Source organism: Dendrobium catenatum, unplaced genomic scaffold (assembly GCF_001605985.2).
Source record: "Dendrobium catenatum unplaced genomic scaffold, ASM160598v2 original_scaffold_267719, whole genome shotgun sequence".
NCBI lineage: Eukaryota > Viridiplantae > Streptophyta > Magnoliopsida > Asparagales > Orchidaceae > Dendrobium > Dendrobium catenatum.
The window spans coordinates 89,279-105,218 of NW_021586117.1; the positions used below are offsets into that span (position 1 = coordinate 89,279).

The 15,940-nt window shown below is 32.7% G+C and overlaps 1 protein-coding gene across 1 annotated transcript in view; it reads right to left on the reverse strand.

Annotated features, from left to right (window-relative positions):
• The window catches only part of LOC110096416 (UPF0047 protein C4A8.02c-like), a 22,870-nt gene extending 14,405 nt beyond the window's left edge, over positions 1–8,465 (reverse strand). The window contains exons 1-4 of the mRNA XM_020822364.2: positions 8,304–8,465; positions 4,564–4,624; positions 4,398–4,492; positions 4,254–4,287 (exon numbers count right to left, since the gene is read on the reverse strand). Coding sequence (XP_020678023.1) covers positions 4,254–4,287; positions 4,398–4,492; positions 4,564–4,624; positions 8,304–8,378 — 265 coding nt within the window. The 5' untranslated portion in view covers positions 8,379–8,465. The remainder of the gene's footprint in view (positions 1–4,253; positions 4,288–4,397; positions 4,493–4,563; positions 4,625–8,303) is intronic.
• Between the last annotated feature and the right edge of the window lie 7,475 nt (positions 8,466–15,940).

Below are 15,940 nucleotides of genomic sequence, written 5' to 3' on the forward strand. Positions count from 1 at the left end.
CGTCTAGTACGATGTGCAAAAATCGTCTCTGTTGATCGTATAGTACGATCCAGCTCATACAGTATGATCAGAATCATACAATACGATTAGAATCATTGTTTAAAATTGCGCAATATGAGGCTCACCTTGAGGCATGTCTCAACGCAATTCCAAAGAAAAATGTTTCAAGGCTTATGCCTCCAGCTTTTTTTATGAGGCTTACACCTCAGTTTAGCTGAGGCCCGCCCGCCTTAAGGCATGCCTCGCCTTACTAGCGTGAGGCATACGCCTCAACCAATATATATATATATATATAAACTTATTCAAACCCTAAACTAAAGACCCTAACAAATCAAGCCTTCGTGCAACCCTCAAACCGCAACAACTTCCTCTCAACAACCTCGACCTCTTGCCCACCACCTTTTTCATAGTCATCACCTTCGTAGCCACCGTCGGGAATCACGTGAAAGCCACACACCACCACCACTTCCTCTAATTTTTTTTTAGTATTATTCATATATTTATGCTAATGACAAATATTTATGAAAGAAAAAGATTATTGAAATAAATGAAAAAAAATAGATTAAGAGGTATTAAACTCCACAGGATGAGACAGGGGAGAAATTAATTTGCTATGAAGACGAAATAAAGACCCCTCATTAATGACGGTACAAATGATTTTTGATTTGTTGTCAATTATGTTAGCTTTTTTTAGGAATTGAATGTGGATTGGTAGGAAACTAAGAAAGAAGGAATTTGGAGTTGAACTTAATATTACAGGATACTTTTATGTGATTCATATATTTCATGTTGTTTTATTTCACGCAATTTATCACTTGTCACTTTACGTCTTGTGCAATTTTTATTTCATATTTATGTTAATTTGTTACTTCATAGTTCAATAGAGAGTTAATATGTTATTTTTTAATATGTTATTTGAGTATTATATAAAAAATTATTTTTAACATTTATTTTCACTTTACATAACTTTTGAATTTTGAGGCTTACGCCTCAAAACGCCTTGAGGCTTATGCCTCGCCTCACGAAAGAAAAACACATCAATACCCAATTACGCAATTTTAAACCTTGATTAGAACAACTTTTTAAATTTCAAATTTTTGTCTAATTTAATAGATAGCGAGCTTTCTAATTATAACAGATCATCCAGTACGATATAGTGTTTGTACTATACGATTACTTATATTTCAAAAATATTTTTCTCGGAAAAAATAAAATATTTTAATTAACTTATGTAACACTAGATCATACAGTACGATCCATATCGTTCAGTACGATGTACAGAAAAATTAAAATACTTAAATTCATTTTTGCTCCTCCTGTGTATGTGCGCACGATCACCAAGCTAACAGACAACATTACAGGGCTTGACTCAAGCAATGAAAATTACAGACTCATTTAACTTAAACTATTATACACAATCTTGATCCATGAATCTTCAAAGAATTGTGCATGGTGCACCTGAAATATTAGTCAACACACAAATAAATATGCACTACAAATACTATGATAAATAAAAAGGTAATCAATATTATTTGTTATCATCAAAATCATAAACTCGGAAGCCCGAGTTGCAATAATCCTACCTCCTCATCTTAAAGTCCAAAATTAATAAGTGATGTTAGGTACATAAACTTTCACTCGCAATAACTTTACAATTTTTGCAATCTAAGAAATCTATTTTGTATAAGAAAACAATCAATCTGAATGTTACTATATCCATTATTAAATACCCTCAATCTGAATTTTAATTTTGAATACATATCCAAACATATCTAAGGAGCATAAGCATTTATAATGTTAATAATCTTAACATCAACAACAATTTTTAAAGCAATAAATTTATCTTCAATTCTATTAATTTTTATAGTATTATCCTTCAAACTCTTATCTATAATCACACATACACTATTTCTTGTATAACTTCTACCTGAATACTATAGTTTAAATCATAAAATATCAATCTCCTTAGCCTTCTCTCAAATCCATTTAGTTTCTTGAATGTATAGAATATTTATCTTTCTATGAATCATAATATTTATTAATTCCACTAATTTCCCTATAAGAGAATCTATATTCCAAGTTTATAACATATTCCTAGGTATATCTTTTCGTTGCCTCTTTATAAAGTGAAAACGATGAATTCTATCAATAAACTCAACTAATGAATCAATTTTAAATTTTGATAAACTATAGTGTCTTTGATCAAATTATTTTTAAATTTATTGCAACCATATAATAATAAAAAAGAAAAAATATTCCTTTTTTAATAAGGAAGAAAATCTTTCAAAATAAATTATTATTTACATGCTAGTTTTGAGTTTTTGAAGAAAAAAATTTATCCTGTTTTCACAAAATGAAATATTCAATCCAAAAGTCTTGACCTAAAGTTTGAATATTAAAGTTTTCTACAACATTTTCTATAAATCATCAGAGGAGCTTAAAATTTAAAGAGAAAGTTTGACTTGTTGAACAAAATTCAAAAAAACACATTCTATACAACACATTTGAGGTTTTTATTATAATATATTCTTAACCATATATGATGTCAGAATCTCATGTACAAAGACAACTAACTATATCATAAGTAGGAGCATTACATGAAGCTTGAAGAATGAGCATCAGAATGCATTCAAATAAAGGGATTTTGATCAAACATTGTTTGCCCCTCGAGAGTTTTCTCATATGTGCTACAATTCAAGGCCAAATCATTACCATACACATGCAAGAAACATATAATGAAAATCAAACCACACTTCCAAAATATTTTCATTTCCATAATCAAATTAAAACCACCCACATAATTCCATAATTTGATTTTTATCACATGCAAATCTCAATAATGCATGAAGATAAAAGGCCACCTGCTTCATTTCCATATTTTGTTTTTACATAATTTTTAATTGATTTTCACATATATGACTAAGATTTGATCTAGTCTATTATAATCTAGTTTTCCTTAGTGATGTATCCTAATTTCTGCATAATTTTTATTCAATCTCGGCTTTCATATATATGTATATTTTTTATTTTGGATAATCTTTAAACAATCATTTAAAATGGATCCTATATATTTTCTAATTTTCATCAAAATAAATGAGATATTGCCTAAATTAAAAGTTGGTGAACTATGAATTTGGAATTTTTTTATATTTATTTTGTGCCATTCATATTAGATCTATTCTAGTGATACTCTAGATCCTAAGACGTCCACTATTCTTGACTCAATTCGAGTTCGATTTAAGTTGGATCTTGCTCATTAATTAGCTTGATGATTTTGATCCAAGCACATTATGACCTAGAGATCCAATTTTGTTGTGACCTTAGATCTAAAGGTCAAATTTACATCCTTACATAGAATAAATATTACTCAGTTAACACAAATAATAAGTTAAATGCAAATTTATATATCGCAAAAAAAGTTACATGTAATGATCTCCCTAAGCTAAAGGCCGCTTGATTGCATAAGTTTATGACAAACTCAAGTGGTTGTTGGTGTTGCTTTAATATTTCATATGTTGTTTAATGCAATGGTGTATATTTTTTAAATACATGTTCAATAATTTCTTAAGCATGAAGAGACTTTACAATTAGCATTTTGTTCTATTTTTATGTTTATTTCTTTAATAATGCACTCAGAGCCTTTTTTTAATTTTATTATGTTAAGTTAAATTTTTTTGCCATTTAGTACCAAGTTTTTTGTTAATATTTGATTTATAATGTCACAGTTTTACTTTTCTAATGAAGGTTCTTGAAAGTTTTAATACCCAGTAATATGTTCTCTAAATCAAACTTCAGGTTTTCTAGTTGATAGATGTGCGCTTCAGAGAATTAAAGCGTGTGTTAGGTAAGCACTTAATGATTCAAAGAAAGAAAACATCTTCGCATTTCAAGTTGCACTAATTATGAATACTCAAACGCAGCCATTTCTTCCAAGCCATTTCTCTACAGCGCATTTAGTAACTAAATCTGTTGTAATTTTCACTCATTTGTTTCATTCATAAAAGACCTTCGTGGATACTCCATTACAAGTATCCATTGGGCATCACGAAACAACTTAATGCAGACCACATTTTTAGGCATTCATCGATTTCAAATATCACTTTAAACAATTTTTCAATCTATACATTTCCATAGAACATTCTAAATTTAGAATGAGATGATCAAATACCACAGAAGTATTGTTTAGTCCTTACAAAAATATAATGAATGTTGGAAGAAGAAGTTACACGAATAAGATAAAGTCAAATTCTAACCTTCCATTGTATGCTTCCAGGGTGCAGATCGTCCCTGTGTACAAAAATAAAAAATTCAAGTCTCAGTTACTAGATATATATATTTCCCTAAGAAATCTAAAAATATGATGCATCTTCAAAACTCATAGAAAGAAATACAATCACCTCTGGAACTATACGGTTGAGGAAAGTTTCAGTGTCAGCCTGTACATCTGAGTCATAATTCTCATTTATGGTCAATGAAGCACTTGTATGTTGCACTGATTTACAACGCCATTTATCATCAATTCATATATCCAACAACAAGACGAATATAACCAATCTCACTTACAGAAAAAATGAGCAAGACCGCATTTGAAACCTTTAAGCTCTTGATCAATGTCCTTCAATATCTGATTAAGACAAAAAAAATAAATGAGAGCAGGAAATGAATATATATATATATATAAGTACAAAGATATTATTGAAAGCAACTTTAAAGATATAAAATAATATTACAAATTATATTCGTTACATGATAAAGTAAACTATTTTGGGAGAAAGGTTCTTACATGTTAGAAACAAATCTGGCGCTACTGATATTTTGAAGACAAAAATTTCTTAGCTAGTAGTCGTGTCATGTGCATGTAAGAGCATAAGCAATCATACACACCCCTGAGGAGAACTATTGCTGATAGTAAGTATTACTACTTGATTTGGAGGGGAAGAAACCCACTACTAGAAAGAGGATTTCATCAAACTTCCAAAGCTCTAGCCATAAATAAAACACTTAAACAACTAACTCTGAGGCCTATTTCCAGACATAAACAAGAGCTATTTAGGTAGAATAGCCAAGAAATGCTTGGTGTTTACCTGAAATGAATGGTTGTGAATGAGTTGGCCTTATCATCAAAATTCATGCATTAGGTGAAAAAATATGACTTACGTTGAGGCTAAATCAGTTGAACCTCCCTTGAGCAATATTGGTCGGTTCAAGACAAGGATCTTTCGATTCCCTAATACTTGGAAGGATTGGATGACTGTTGATACCAGCAATATTCGGAGGGGAAAGAAGAACCCTCAAAAAACATTAGGAAGGTAATGACTAGGGAGGTGAAATGAATGATTATTCATCCAGCAAAGTACAGAGTTAAATTTCATAAAAGACTAAAAGAGTGATAAATTTACAGTGAATTTTGAAAATATCAAGCAACATCAATCGAAGAAGAGTTATGGGTTTTTATATGAAGAAGATTGTTATGAAATGAATGGCAAGTGACAAGGTGGAGAACATCCTTCACGATAATTTGGTGAGGTGGCCATTTTTTTTTAATTCGACACAGAAGGACCTTGTATGTCTATTAAATCAATAATAAGGTTATCACCATTGGTCGCATCTACCAGGGTAGAGGGACCTCTGATGCGTACATCGGCAAGAAGATCTGGTGCATCTATCACAGGAGGCGTCGTAAATCGACGGCTCTAATTTAAGTTGTCATTTATGAATTATTTTCTGCATTTTAGTTTCTATTTTATGTTATTTTCTAATTTACCCCTAAGTTAATTTATTTGAGTGTTGTGGCCCAAGGGTATTTTTGTAATTTTTCTATTTTCTCATGTTATGACCTATAAATAAGGGCCTTAAGCTATTGTAATGTATGGTGAATGAATATGAAAATTTTATGTTTTCCACACTTGGGTTCTTCTTGAGAGAGGACGAGAGTGAGATTTCTATGAGAGAAATCGAGAGTGTCACCAGCCGCAGAATGGGTCCGGGCTAACTTACGTTTATTTATTTTTTTAATTTATTTGTGTTCCTTTTTTTTTTCCTTAACAAATTTTGAATCTGAATAAAATATAATATTGCATACCTAATCTTAATTCTACATGAAAATTTACAAAACATAGTCTTAAATATAAATATAAGAAATTCTTATCATGCTTTGGATATCAAAATTCAAATCTATCAACAAAGGTAAAAATGATTTAAAAAGACCATAATAATGATTCTATCAATTCCAATGTCACTCGCAATATTTAGAAGGGCTTTATTAGTTCTATCACATATTCAGTAGTTGCTATTCTTTGGCACAATTTAAAAATTATGTCATCTCACATTTTTAATATTAAAACTTTAGAAGAAAGGAGAACATTCTCAACTTGGATGAGATGTTTTCCTAACGGCTCCTTTAGTCGGTCTGTGAAATTATTTCAAAAAACTTTATTAGTGCCACCAAATCCTGAGTGGACATCATTTTGAATCTATAATAGGGAGATTTACATAAATATAGAATTCTTAAATATTTACATGCCAAACAATTAAATTTTTATATTTAATTATATAAGATCTTAATATCTAAATTACATTAGAAATATCATGAATAAGTTCTATTTCACTTTAGATAATTTAATGTTACTGATATTTTTTATGTGATTTAGATATTAGAGTTTTATATAAGTAAATATAAAGAATTAGGAGTTAGATGTGTAAATACATAAAAATTATGTAGTGTGGGCCAAGGTTATCGGTACAAAATGAATTACAAGCAAAGTGTATGGATAAGCTTGGGATGGTAGCAGAAGAGTTTAAATAGAAAATCTATGAGAAAAATGGGTGATATGAGGATATAAACATCAAAATTAAAGTTTAAATAGAAAGCAACTCAAATCAACAAATATTGTCAATATAGAACAAGAGCATTATTCTGCCTAACAAATGCTAGTTATTATTTTCCAAAGCTAAAATGGAGATATGGCAAAAAGCTTGATTAGGTGTTAAAAGATTTAAGTAGAAAAACAGGCCAATAAATTTCTTATTTTTTAATTCAATTGTTTCCTCTATACATTATTGAATACTAATTTGCCCTTTCTTTGCGTCTGTAGTGTAGTAATTACCACAGATAACCAACCAAGTGGAATTCACCCCTTCCCTCTAATGAAGAGTTCAGGGGATCAAATCCTTTCAAAAAAGTATCATGCGCACAAAGGCAGAAGTATTTGTATGCACAAATGAATTGATATGCATGCAGGCACAAGGGTTAACATTGCCAATACTTGCACTAATGAACAAAGTTTAGCATCACTATAAATTCAACTGCATAAGATGCTATATTCCACAATCAAATGAACGAAAGCATATGTTTCTATAAAAATGAATCCTTGTAATCTTTAAGCAACACTATGCAATTATTTGAAGAACAATTCAAACGCTGCCAACATTTTGGAAAATTCTCTCAATCAATGATAATCCATTGGCAAGATAAACTCAAGGTATATATTTCATTTGAAAAAAAACCGTTCAATCAAAATTTCAAAAACCTTAACTAACGAGGAAACAATCTCATCGATACCAAAACACTAGGGGAAAAATTACGTCAAGACTGCATGATATGTTTCTAACAGGATCACTTCAGAATTGTGACACTTTAAATTACACTTTTTTTTAAATATTTAATTATATTCCCAAATTGTATGACATCACTTTTCTCTATATTTCATGTCAATAACTTCAAATTTTATTACTTTAATTTTTAAAGTATTATAAATGTCTTCACTTTTGATTTAGGGTTCTATTAAAAAAACAGAATTTTATGGGCACAAATATTTTCAACATTTGGAACAAATATACTCAAAATTAAATTTTATATCTTCAATATATATATAACTATAAATAACTCAATTTTTAATATAAATTGTTAAACATGTTATTTAGACTTTAAAATATATCATGTCATGATTTTAAGGCCCACCTGACAGGAAATGGATCAGAAGGTCCTAACACATTTTTCCCTGATTCTACTAACTCAAACGTTTATACAAATAAAAATTGGATAAGGAAAAAATATACATTCGCTGAAAGGTTGGACAATTGCACATAAGTATTGCGTTTGACACTTAAACATCCGCACTTAGCCTTTAAATTGCCAATGCCACAGTTCAATAAGCATAAGACATGGACGATAAAGTGTACAAAAATACGCATTTCATTGAAATAGTAAAAGGGAAGAAGATAAATGAAACAGGAACAAAATTATCCGCGAGAACTCAAACAAAAATAACTTCAGAAATTTGAACTAGGGTTGGGAAATAAACCTTTGAGGTGACTAGATGGCAGCCTCGCTTCTGGGGTGGAAGAACGATGGTTTTCTGGGCCCACGTCGCAGCCATGGTCGCGGAACTGTTGGAGCTCCCTGTGGTGTGAGAATCGATTGAGATGAGACTAACAGGTCCTCCGGTTTCGAAATTGACAAAGAAATAGAAGGGAATTTTGTTAAGAAAATCTCGTCACTGTTATAAAATCCAATTGGGTCGTATGTGCCTGAGGAATTTTTATTGCATCCTCCCACCTGACGTAGCGATACGTCTTCTCACCGTTAAAAAACTCGGTTTTTGCTCGGTATTACTAGGTATTATTTGATACTAACGAGGAATATCATCATGTGAAGACCAATACCGAGCTATACCGAGCAATACAAAAAAATACCGAGTTTTTTCTAGGAAAAACTAGGTATTTTTTTGTATTGCTCGGTATTGCTCGGTATAACTCGGTATTGGTCTTCACATGATGATATTCCTCGTTATTGTTTGGTATTGCTCGGTATTTCTCGTTTTTTAGCGCGAATTTAGCTCTGGGAGGACGTATCTCTACGTCAGGTGGGAGGACGCAATAAAAATTCGTGCCTTAGGCGGTTATATCAGGGATAATTTATCTTTTTTTTTTTGGGGTTTATCAGGGATAATTTTTTTTTTTTTTTTTTTTTTTGAAAAATACGGGCTTAACCCGTTTTCATTGATGAAAAATAATTACATGTTAGAAAAAAAAGGGAACAACAAAAAAGAAACAATAGGTGCATAAGCACAATAAAAAAAGGAGTTACAACAGATATACAAAACACCTACTAAACTTCAGCCCACAAAAACTCTGATCGAAGGTTAGTAGAATGAGAACTATCGGGCTCAAGAATTGCAACATTCTATCAACCTGGTTGCAGATGATCCAAAAGAGAAAGAAAAACTATCGTCCAAAGGGAGAAAATGTGCAATTCGGTCATCTTTGCCTACCAACCAAAAAAATCAGCATTGAATTCAGCCACAACAGCACCAGGACAAAAGAAAAACTATCCAAACCGAGAGAGAACCATGTTTAAAGCATATCCATAAGCATGTGCCTATTTTTCCATTTCGTAAATTTAGAGAATACGATAGTTTTGATCTTAAAGCATAACGTGGAAGAAGATGCATAAGAATTGCCAAATTTTCTATCATTTTTTTCCCTCAAAAGGTGGTAAACTAAGCAACAAATTAAAAGATAATAAAAGGGCTTAACCCTTGCCTGATTCTCAACAGTATATTCAAAGGCTTGCAGGATATTGGGTTTAACTAGGAGGGTCTGTAGCGAATATGAATTTAGGAATTATAATTTTGATGATAGCAAATATTTCTGACACTTCTATTTTTCTACAACTGTCTTGCCTACTAGCTAGCGTTTCAGATCCAAAAGGCCAATTATAAATCAATCCAGCTCAAGATTGGGTAGACTAGGAGTGAGTCAGTTTGTAATTGCACGTCAAGATGTTTTTTGCCTTTTCTTGAGTCAATTGTAGCAAAGTGGATCATGATGCTAAGTAACCTTGCACACACACACTCGGTGAAAATTTTTTTATTTTTTTAGAGTTTTCTGCTTTTGATCATATCGTCCGGGACGATCCAAAATTTTCCTAGACGATCAGTTAAAAATAGAAACCTTAATTAGGGCATCCTGGTTAAGGCATTCACAATTAAGCAAATCGTCCTTGACGATATTAGCATCATATTGGACGATAGGCTCAAATCATAAAGAATCTGCTGCCAAATCTTTTAGGCATGTTTTATTTTTGGACATCATCATGGACATCATTCTGGATGATGCATTACAGTTATGCATAAATTAGTTTGGTAATTAAGAAAAATAATTAAAGTTTGAATGATTGATCATATCATCCAGGACGTTCAATTATACAAACCTTAGTTTCTTCTTGGATGACCATGGCGATATTTTGGATGATATGTATTGATTTAAACTAATCGTCCGGATCGATCACAAATCGTCTTGGTCGACCAGTTATTTTTTCTATCATCCGAGAATATAATGTCTAACCGAACAGAGCGACTATATGGATGATATTCAAATTTTGAGCTAATCATCCTAGACGATACATTATTTTTCCATCGTCTAGACATATAAAGTCTGGGCGAACAGAGAGACTTTCTGGATGATACTCAACATTTTTGAATTAATCATACAGGATAATGTCCAATCATCCTGGACGATTAGAACAAAAAATCCTTTGATCGTCCGACCTCCTCCAGATCATCCTAGCTGATTGAGCTTAATTTGTACTGATCGTACGGGATGTATATAGATCGTCCTGGATGATCTTTGTCGATTAATTACAAAAAGGGCAAATTTAAATCCCTTCATTATAAGCTCTCTTGTTTACTCGAGAGGTTATCTTTTGTTATTGTCCTGACGTGAGAGAGCCAAGAGGAGAGGGAGAGAGATGGAGGATCTTGTGTGGGGAAGTTTGTGAGGGTTCACAAAGGTTTTTCCAAGCAAGGATCCACGCTATCTTCTTCAGTCGTCGTCCCTAGTTCCTTGGAGGTTCTAGAGAGGTCTACTTCAGCAATTGATCGAGGTTCTCTGCCTGCTTCAAGAGAAAGCAAAAAGAGTTGGGTTCTCTACCTACTTCAGGAGGAAGCGAAAGGAGTTGGGTTCTTTGCCTGCTTCAGGAGGAAGTGAAAGGAGTCGTGTTCTCTTCCTACTTCAGGAGGAAGCGAAAGGAGTCGGGTTCTCTGCCTCACCGGAGTTTGTGGAAAGGTGGTTTGTACAGGCTTCTCCGCCTTGCTGTGGGAGCAAAAGGAGAGTTACTGAGTTTAGTGCAATACCTGGATGAGAGGCTCTGGGGAGTGGACGTAGGTCAAGTTGACCGAACCACTATAAATATCCGTGTTCTTTCTTACTGCATTTCCGAATTTAATTTCCACACTTTATTTTTATGGTTAATGATTGTTTGGTTTGTGATTTTAAAATATTTCAAAAAGATATTTATCTTTGGTTTAAGAAATTTTTAAAACACTAATTCACCCCCTCCCCTCCCCCCCCCCCCCCCCCCCCCCCCCCCCCCTCTTGGTTAGCATCGGGCTAGTTCATAAGGGCTTAACATCCCTAACAAACTTCAGGGTCCTCAAAATGAGAATTAGCTTGGCTATAACAGTAAAAGAATAGTCACATACAAAAAACAGGTACATAACGATTTTAGCAGAGGAATGACAGAGAGGACATAAAGCATTCACAATAATACCCTTAGAAAGATGAACATCTGCAGTCTTAAGCCTGCCTTTTAAAGCCATCCAACAGAATGAAGAAATAATGCTTGTGCCAAATGAAATGATGCCAATTTACCTTAATATTATCCTTGTAAAAATAGGCTTGATAAGAGCTGTGAATATTTTCATTCCCATTTCCCCAAAATAGGCAACCATTAGCATCCGAACCAATAGGAATGACAGAGAGGGTTTGGAGAAGAGTAGTAGGCAATTCAGAGGGCATATCCCAACCATGCATGATCCTTAAGAATGACCAAAATTCTAGCTTTGGTGGGAAAACGATTTAAGATGGGGTGCATATCCATGATCTCATTCAGCAATTTACCATTTAACCAGTGATCCCATTAAAGGGATATTAGAGAATTTGATGAAACCTTAAAGTGGAAATTACCTTTAGCTAGGTGGGCATCTTTACATAAGTTTTTCTATAATAAATAGGATTTAGAAGCTGGCGGTTTCCAAGTGGACTAATATATATTGAAAAGCTAAGTAGAGAGGGGCTTGTTGTAGTTGTAAATCCTCTCAATAAGAAAATAGTAATAGATGAAATGCACATAATGTAAGGAGGGAATACCAAGTCCTCCCAAAGTTTTGGGCTTGCAGGTGCTTTTCCAGGAGATTAAATGCAGTTTGCGACCGGTGGAATCACCAAAATAGAGAATTTTTGTTCATAGTTTATCAATGGATAGAACCACGAATCTAATAGCAATAGTGTTCCAAATAGTGAACCGCAAAAACTGTAATCTATCGGTAAACGATAGAGCTTTAGCTTTCCAACCATAGAGTTTATGAGTAACAATTTCCATCAGTTTTGAAAGCTAGAGAGCTTTGGGTTAAAAGGTGATATAGGAATCCCAAGATAACATATGTAAGTGGAGGTGGAGGGGATATTAAAGATAGAGCAAATGATGTTTGCATTTTAACAGTTTGGGGGCAAAATAATGGAGCTCTTCCAAAAATTTACTTCCAAACCTGAAGCATCAAAAAATTTCTTAAGTAACTGACAGAGAATCTCACAATTATTAACATCAGTTTTCCCAAATATAATAAGATTGTCAGCATACATAAGATGAGAAATATGAAACCCATCAATGTTAAGCGCATCAAACATAGCATCATTATAAGGACAATCCAGCACACAGGAAAATGCTTCCATGACATTACAAAAAAGATAAGGACTTAAGAGACATCCCTGCCTAAGCCCAGAAGATGAGAGAAAAAACCCTTCAAGAGCCCCATCAATGCATAAAGAAAACCATATATCATTAATGCACGCTTTAATTCATTTGATAAACATGTTAGGAAAACCTTTATAAGCCATCCTTGCAATAAGAAATTCCCTAGAAACACTATCAAAAGCTTTTTTGAAATCAAGCTTGGCATAAAGAAGCTTAAACTTAGCATTATTTATAGAATGGAAGAGGATATCATTGGCTAAAATAACATTTTCAATAGAGATCCTATTCTAAATGAAGCCAGTTTGATTCCCTTTAATGATATAAGGCATTATAGGTTTCATTATAGCAGCCAAAATTTTAGCAATAATTTTGTAACAGGTGTTGCAAAGAGAAATTGGCTGAAAGTCAATGATAGCCTCTACATGACTGGTTTTGGGAATGAGAGTCATGATTGTTGACTTAGCAGCTCGAGGAATGTAAGCATTATTGTAAAAATATTTCACAGCATTGCAAATTGTAGGGCCAGTGACCACCTAAGTCAATTTATAAAACTCAAAGTTGAAGAAATCTAATCTCGGTGTTGAATTAGAAGCACTGAAAAACACCTCCTTTTTAATTTAAACATATGTAAACGAAATAGTTAGGGAATGAAGGAGATTGGTAGAGATAATATTACCAGTAGGGAAAAGATTAATGTTGAACTTCTGATTATTGGTTGGATTAAAAAGGTCTTGAAAGTAAGAGAAGGTGTCTTTAATAACATCAAAAAGTGAGGATGAAGAGTTTGACATGGCAAGAGAAATGGTAGTCGTCCTATAATTCCTCCTAAAGTGAATCCTTGAGTATAAGAATTTGAGATCTTCTTTCCCATAAGAGATCAATTTTATTTTAGCTCACTGATTAATCTAAGAATACCACTGAGAAGAGGCAATGACCAGTTGGTGATTAATACTTTTAAGAGCCAAGGAGACATTGACATTGTTGCTATCAAAATTCAAACTATTTAGATATTCTTCATGTTTGCATTTGAGGGATTTCAGATGATTAGCCATCAAGTTAGAGTTCGCCCACTCTTTCCTCTAATTGCAAACTAGAGTTGCTTGAGCTTGGAGCAAAGCTCGACAAAAGGTCATCCTTTAGATTTCACATAAAAAACAACAAGGTAAACCAAAATTGCTCATATTTTACCTAGTAATTTTTTAAAAGGAATCTATGCTATGAGATGTTTCTGTTCCCAGGTAAGAGCACAATAGGACAATGATCAGAACAAGCTGGATTTTTAATCACGTAGTGGGAGTTGGGGAAGGAAGCCAACCAATCATCATTAACCAACATACGGTCCAGTTTGATATATATAGGATTATCAATCCTCTAATTATACTTTGTGTAGGAGGGCCCCATAGAAGCCAAATCATTAAGATTAGTATAAGCGCCTCATTGGATGATTACTATATCTTACATTATTAAGACAAAAAAAAAAAACATTCAGCATTCATAAACTCAATCAATTGTTGGCCTAACCACATACACCACATCTTGCAGCTACCAACTTTCTCCTATGGTACCTCAAATCAATTCCAAGATAAGGAATCTATTTTCCCAAAACATTTACATATCATCTTAAAGCCTTTTTAGATGTTGACGAGAGATCTTGTCTAAACACCAAAAAAATCTATTAGTGGTTTTGTATTTTTCCATAACAGTCGCTAGTATCTTGAAAATTCAAAATGCAAAATATTATTTCCCTTTCCTCAGTAGAAGCAAAATATCTTTCATTGGCCATAACAATTAATGAATTAACATGGATAGCTCAACTCCTAAAAGACTTTGAGGTACACATACAAACTTCAACTCTTATATTTTGTAATAATCAAGCAGCTATTCATATAGTCACTAACCTTACCTTTCATGAATAAACTAAACACATCAAAATTGACTATTATTTCATTCCTTGCATCAACTAGTCGACATATTTACGAAACCTATATATTACTGATTGATAAGTGTAAATTATGTAATATTTTACATTTTTTTAGTAAAAATGTGTTATAATTGCATTTGTTCAAGAAAAAAACTAAAAAATGTAGAAAATTCTAAAGATCTTACAACATTATTGCGTCTATCAAAATAATGTTGCAGCACCACCATAAATACGGTTGAGGCGCCATAAATCGAACAATGCAGCTCCAAGTTCTCTATTTATCAGCGTTGCATCTTTAACAAATCCAACATAGTAGTAATGCCAGCATCGTGCCGACAAGAAGTCAACATGGCAGCACCGAATTTTCTATTTTCAAATGATGCGGTGCTACAATTTCTCATGCCTTGGCACCATTTTTTGCACTCGGGCATCACAACGCTGAATGTCAATAGCATCACAACATTATAGTTATAACTTCCAAGGGATACATTCTACTAGTGAAGAGATGAGTTTGTTCACTAAGTAACTGATCCACATCGGCAAGAGCCGCGATGGTGCAAAAAGTTTCAGCACCGAGGCGTTAGTTCCCTTCAAGGGTGTCACAGTGCCACTCTTTCAAGCGTCGCAACACAAGACATCTTTTTTATGTTGTCCTATAAATATTTAAAATGTTATATTTGTAAGGGATTTCAGTTACTTGTAAAAAATTTAGTATTTCTTGGAGTAATTCTATAGTTCTCACTTAGAGTAAACTCAAACTGAGGCTAGGAAAGTGTAATATACAATCATTTTGAATATTCTTCATGTGTTTATTGAAGAACTCTATAAGTTAGATAAGTATATAAGATATAATTTGATCATTTCTAATGATATGACACATATATTTTCATTCTTCCATGAGTTTGATTGTTATTTACTCTATGTCTAGCTAATTCTCTTATTTTAGATTGATGATGTAAAGTACATGTTAATACTAATGAAAACTTTTATTCTATAATGTTAAATGATGTTTTTAATATTATCCTATTCTTAATTCAATGCACATAGTGGTTATATATAGTTAAAATATAATGTGTTGTATAGCAATATAGAAATGAAAGAAAAATCAAGAATATTGAGATAGGATGTTTACATGCCTAAACATATGTTGTAAAATATTCTAGGTTCTTAAGGAGATATTATAATTATAGGAGGTCAGCATATACCATTTTCATGCCTACAAGCTTGATAGAGATTTAAGGATATATATGTTCTAAATCATATCT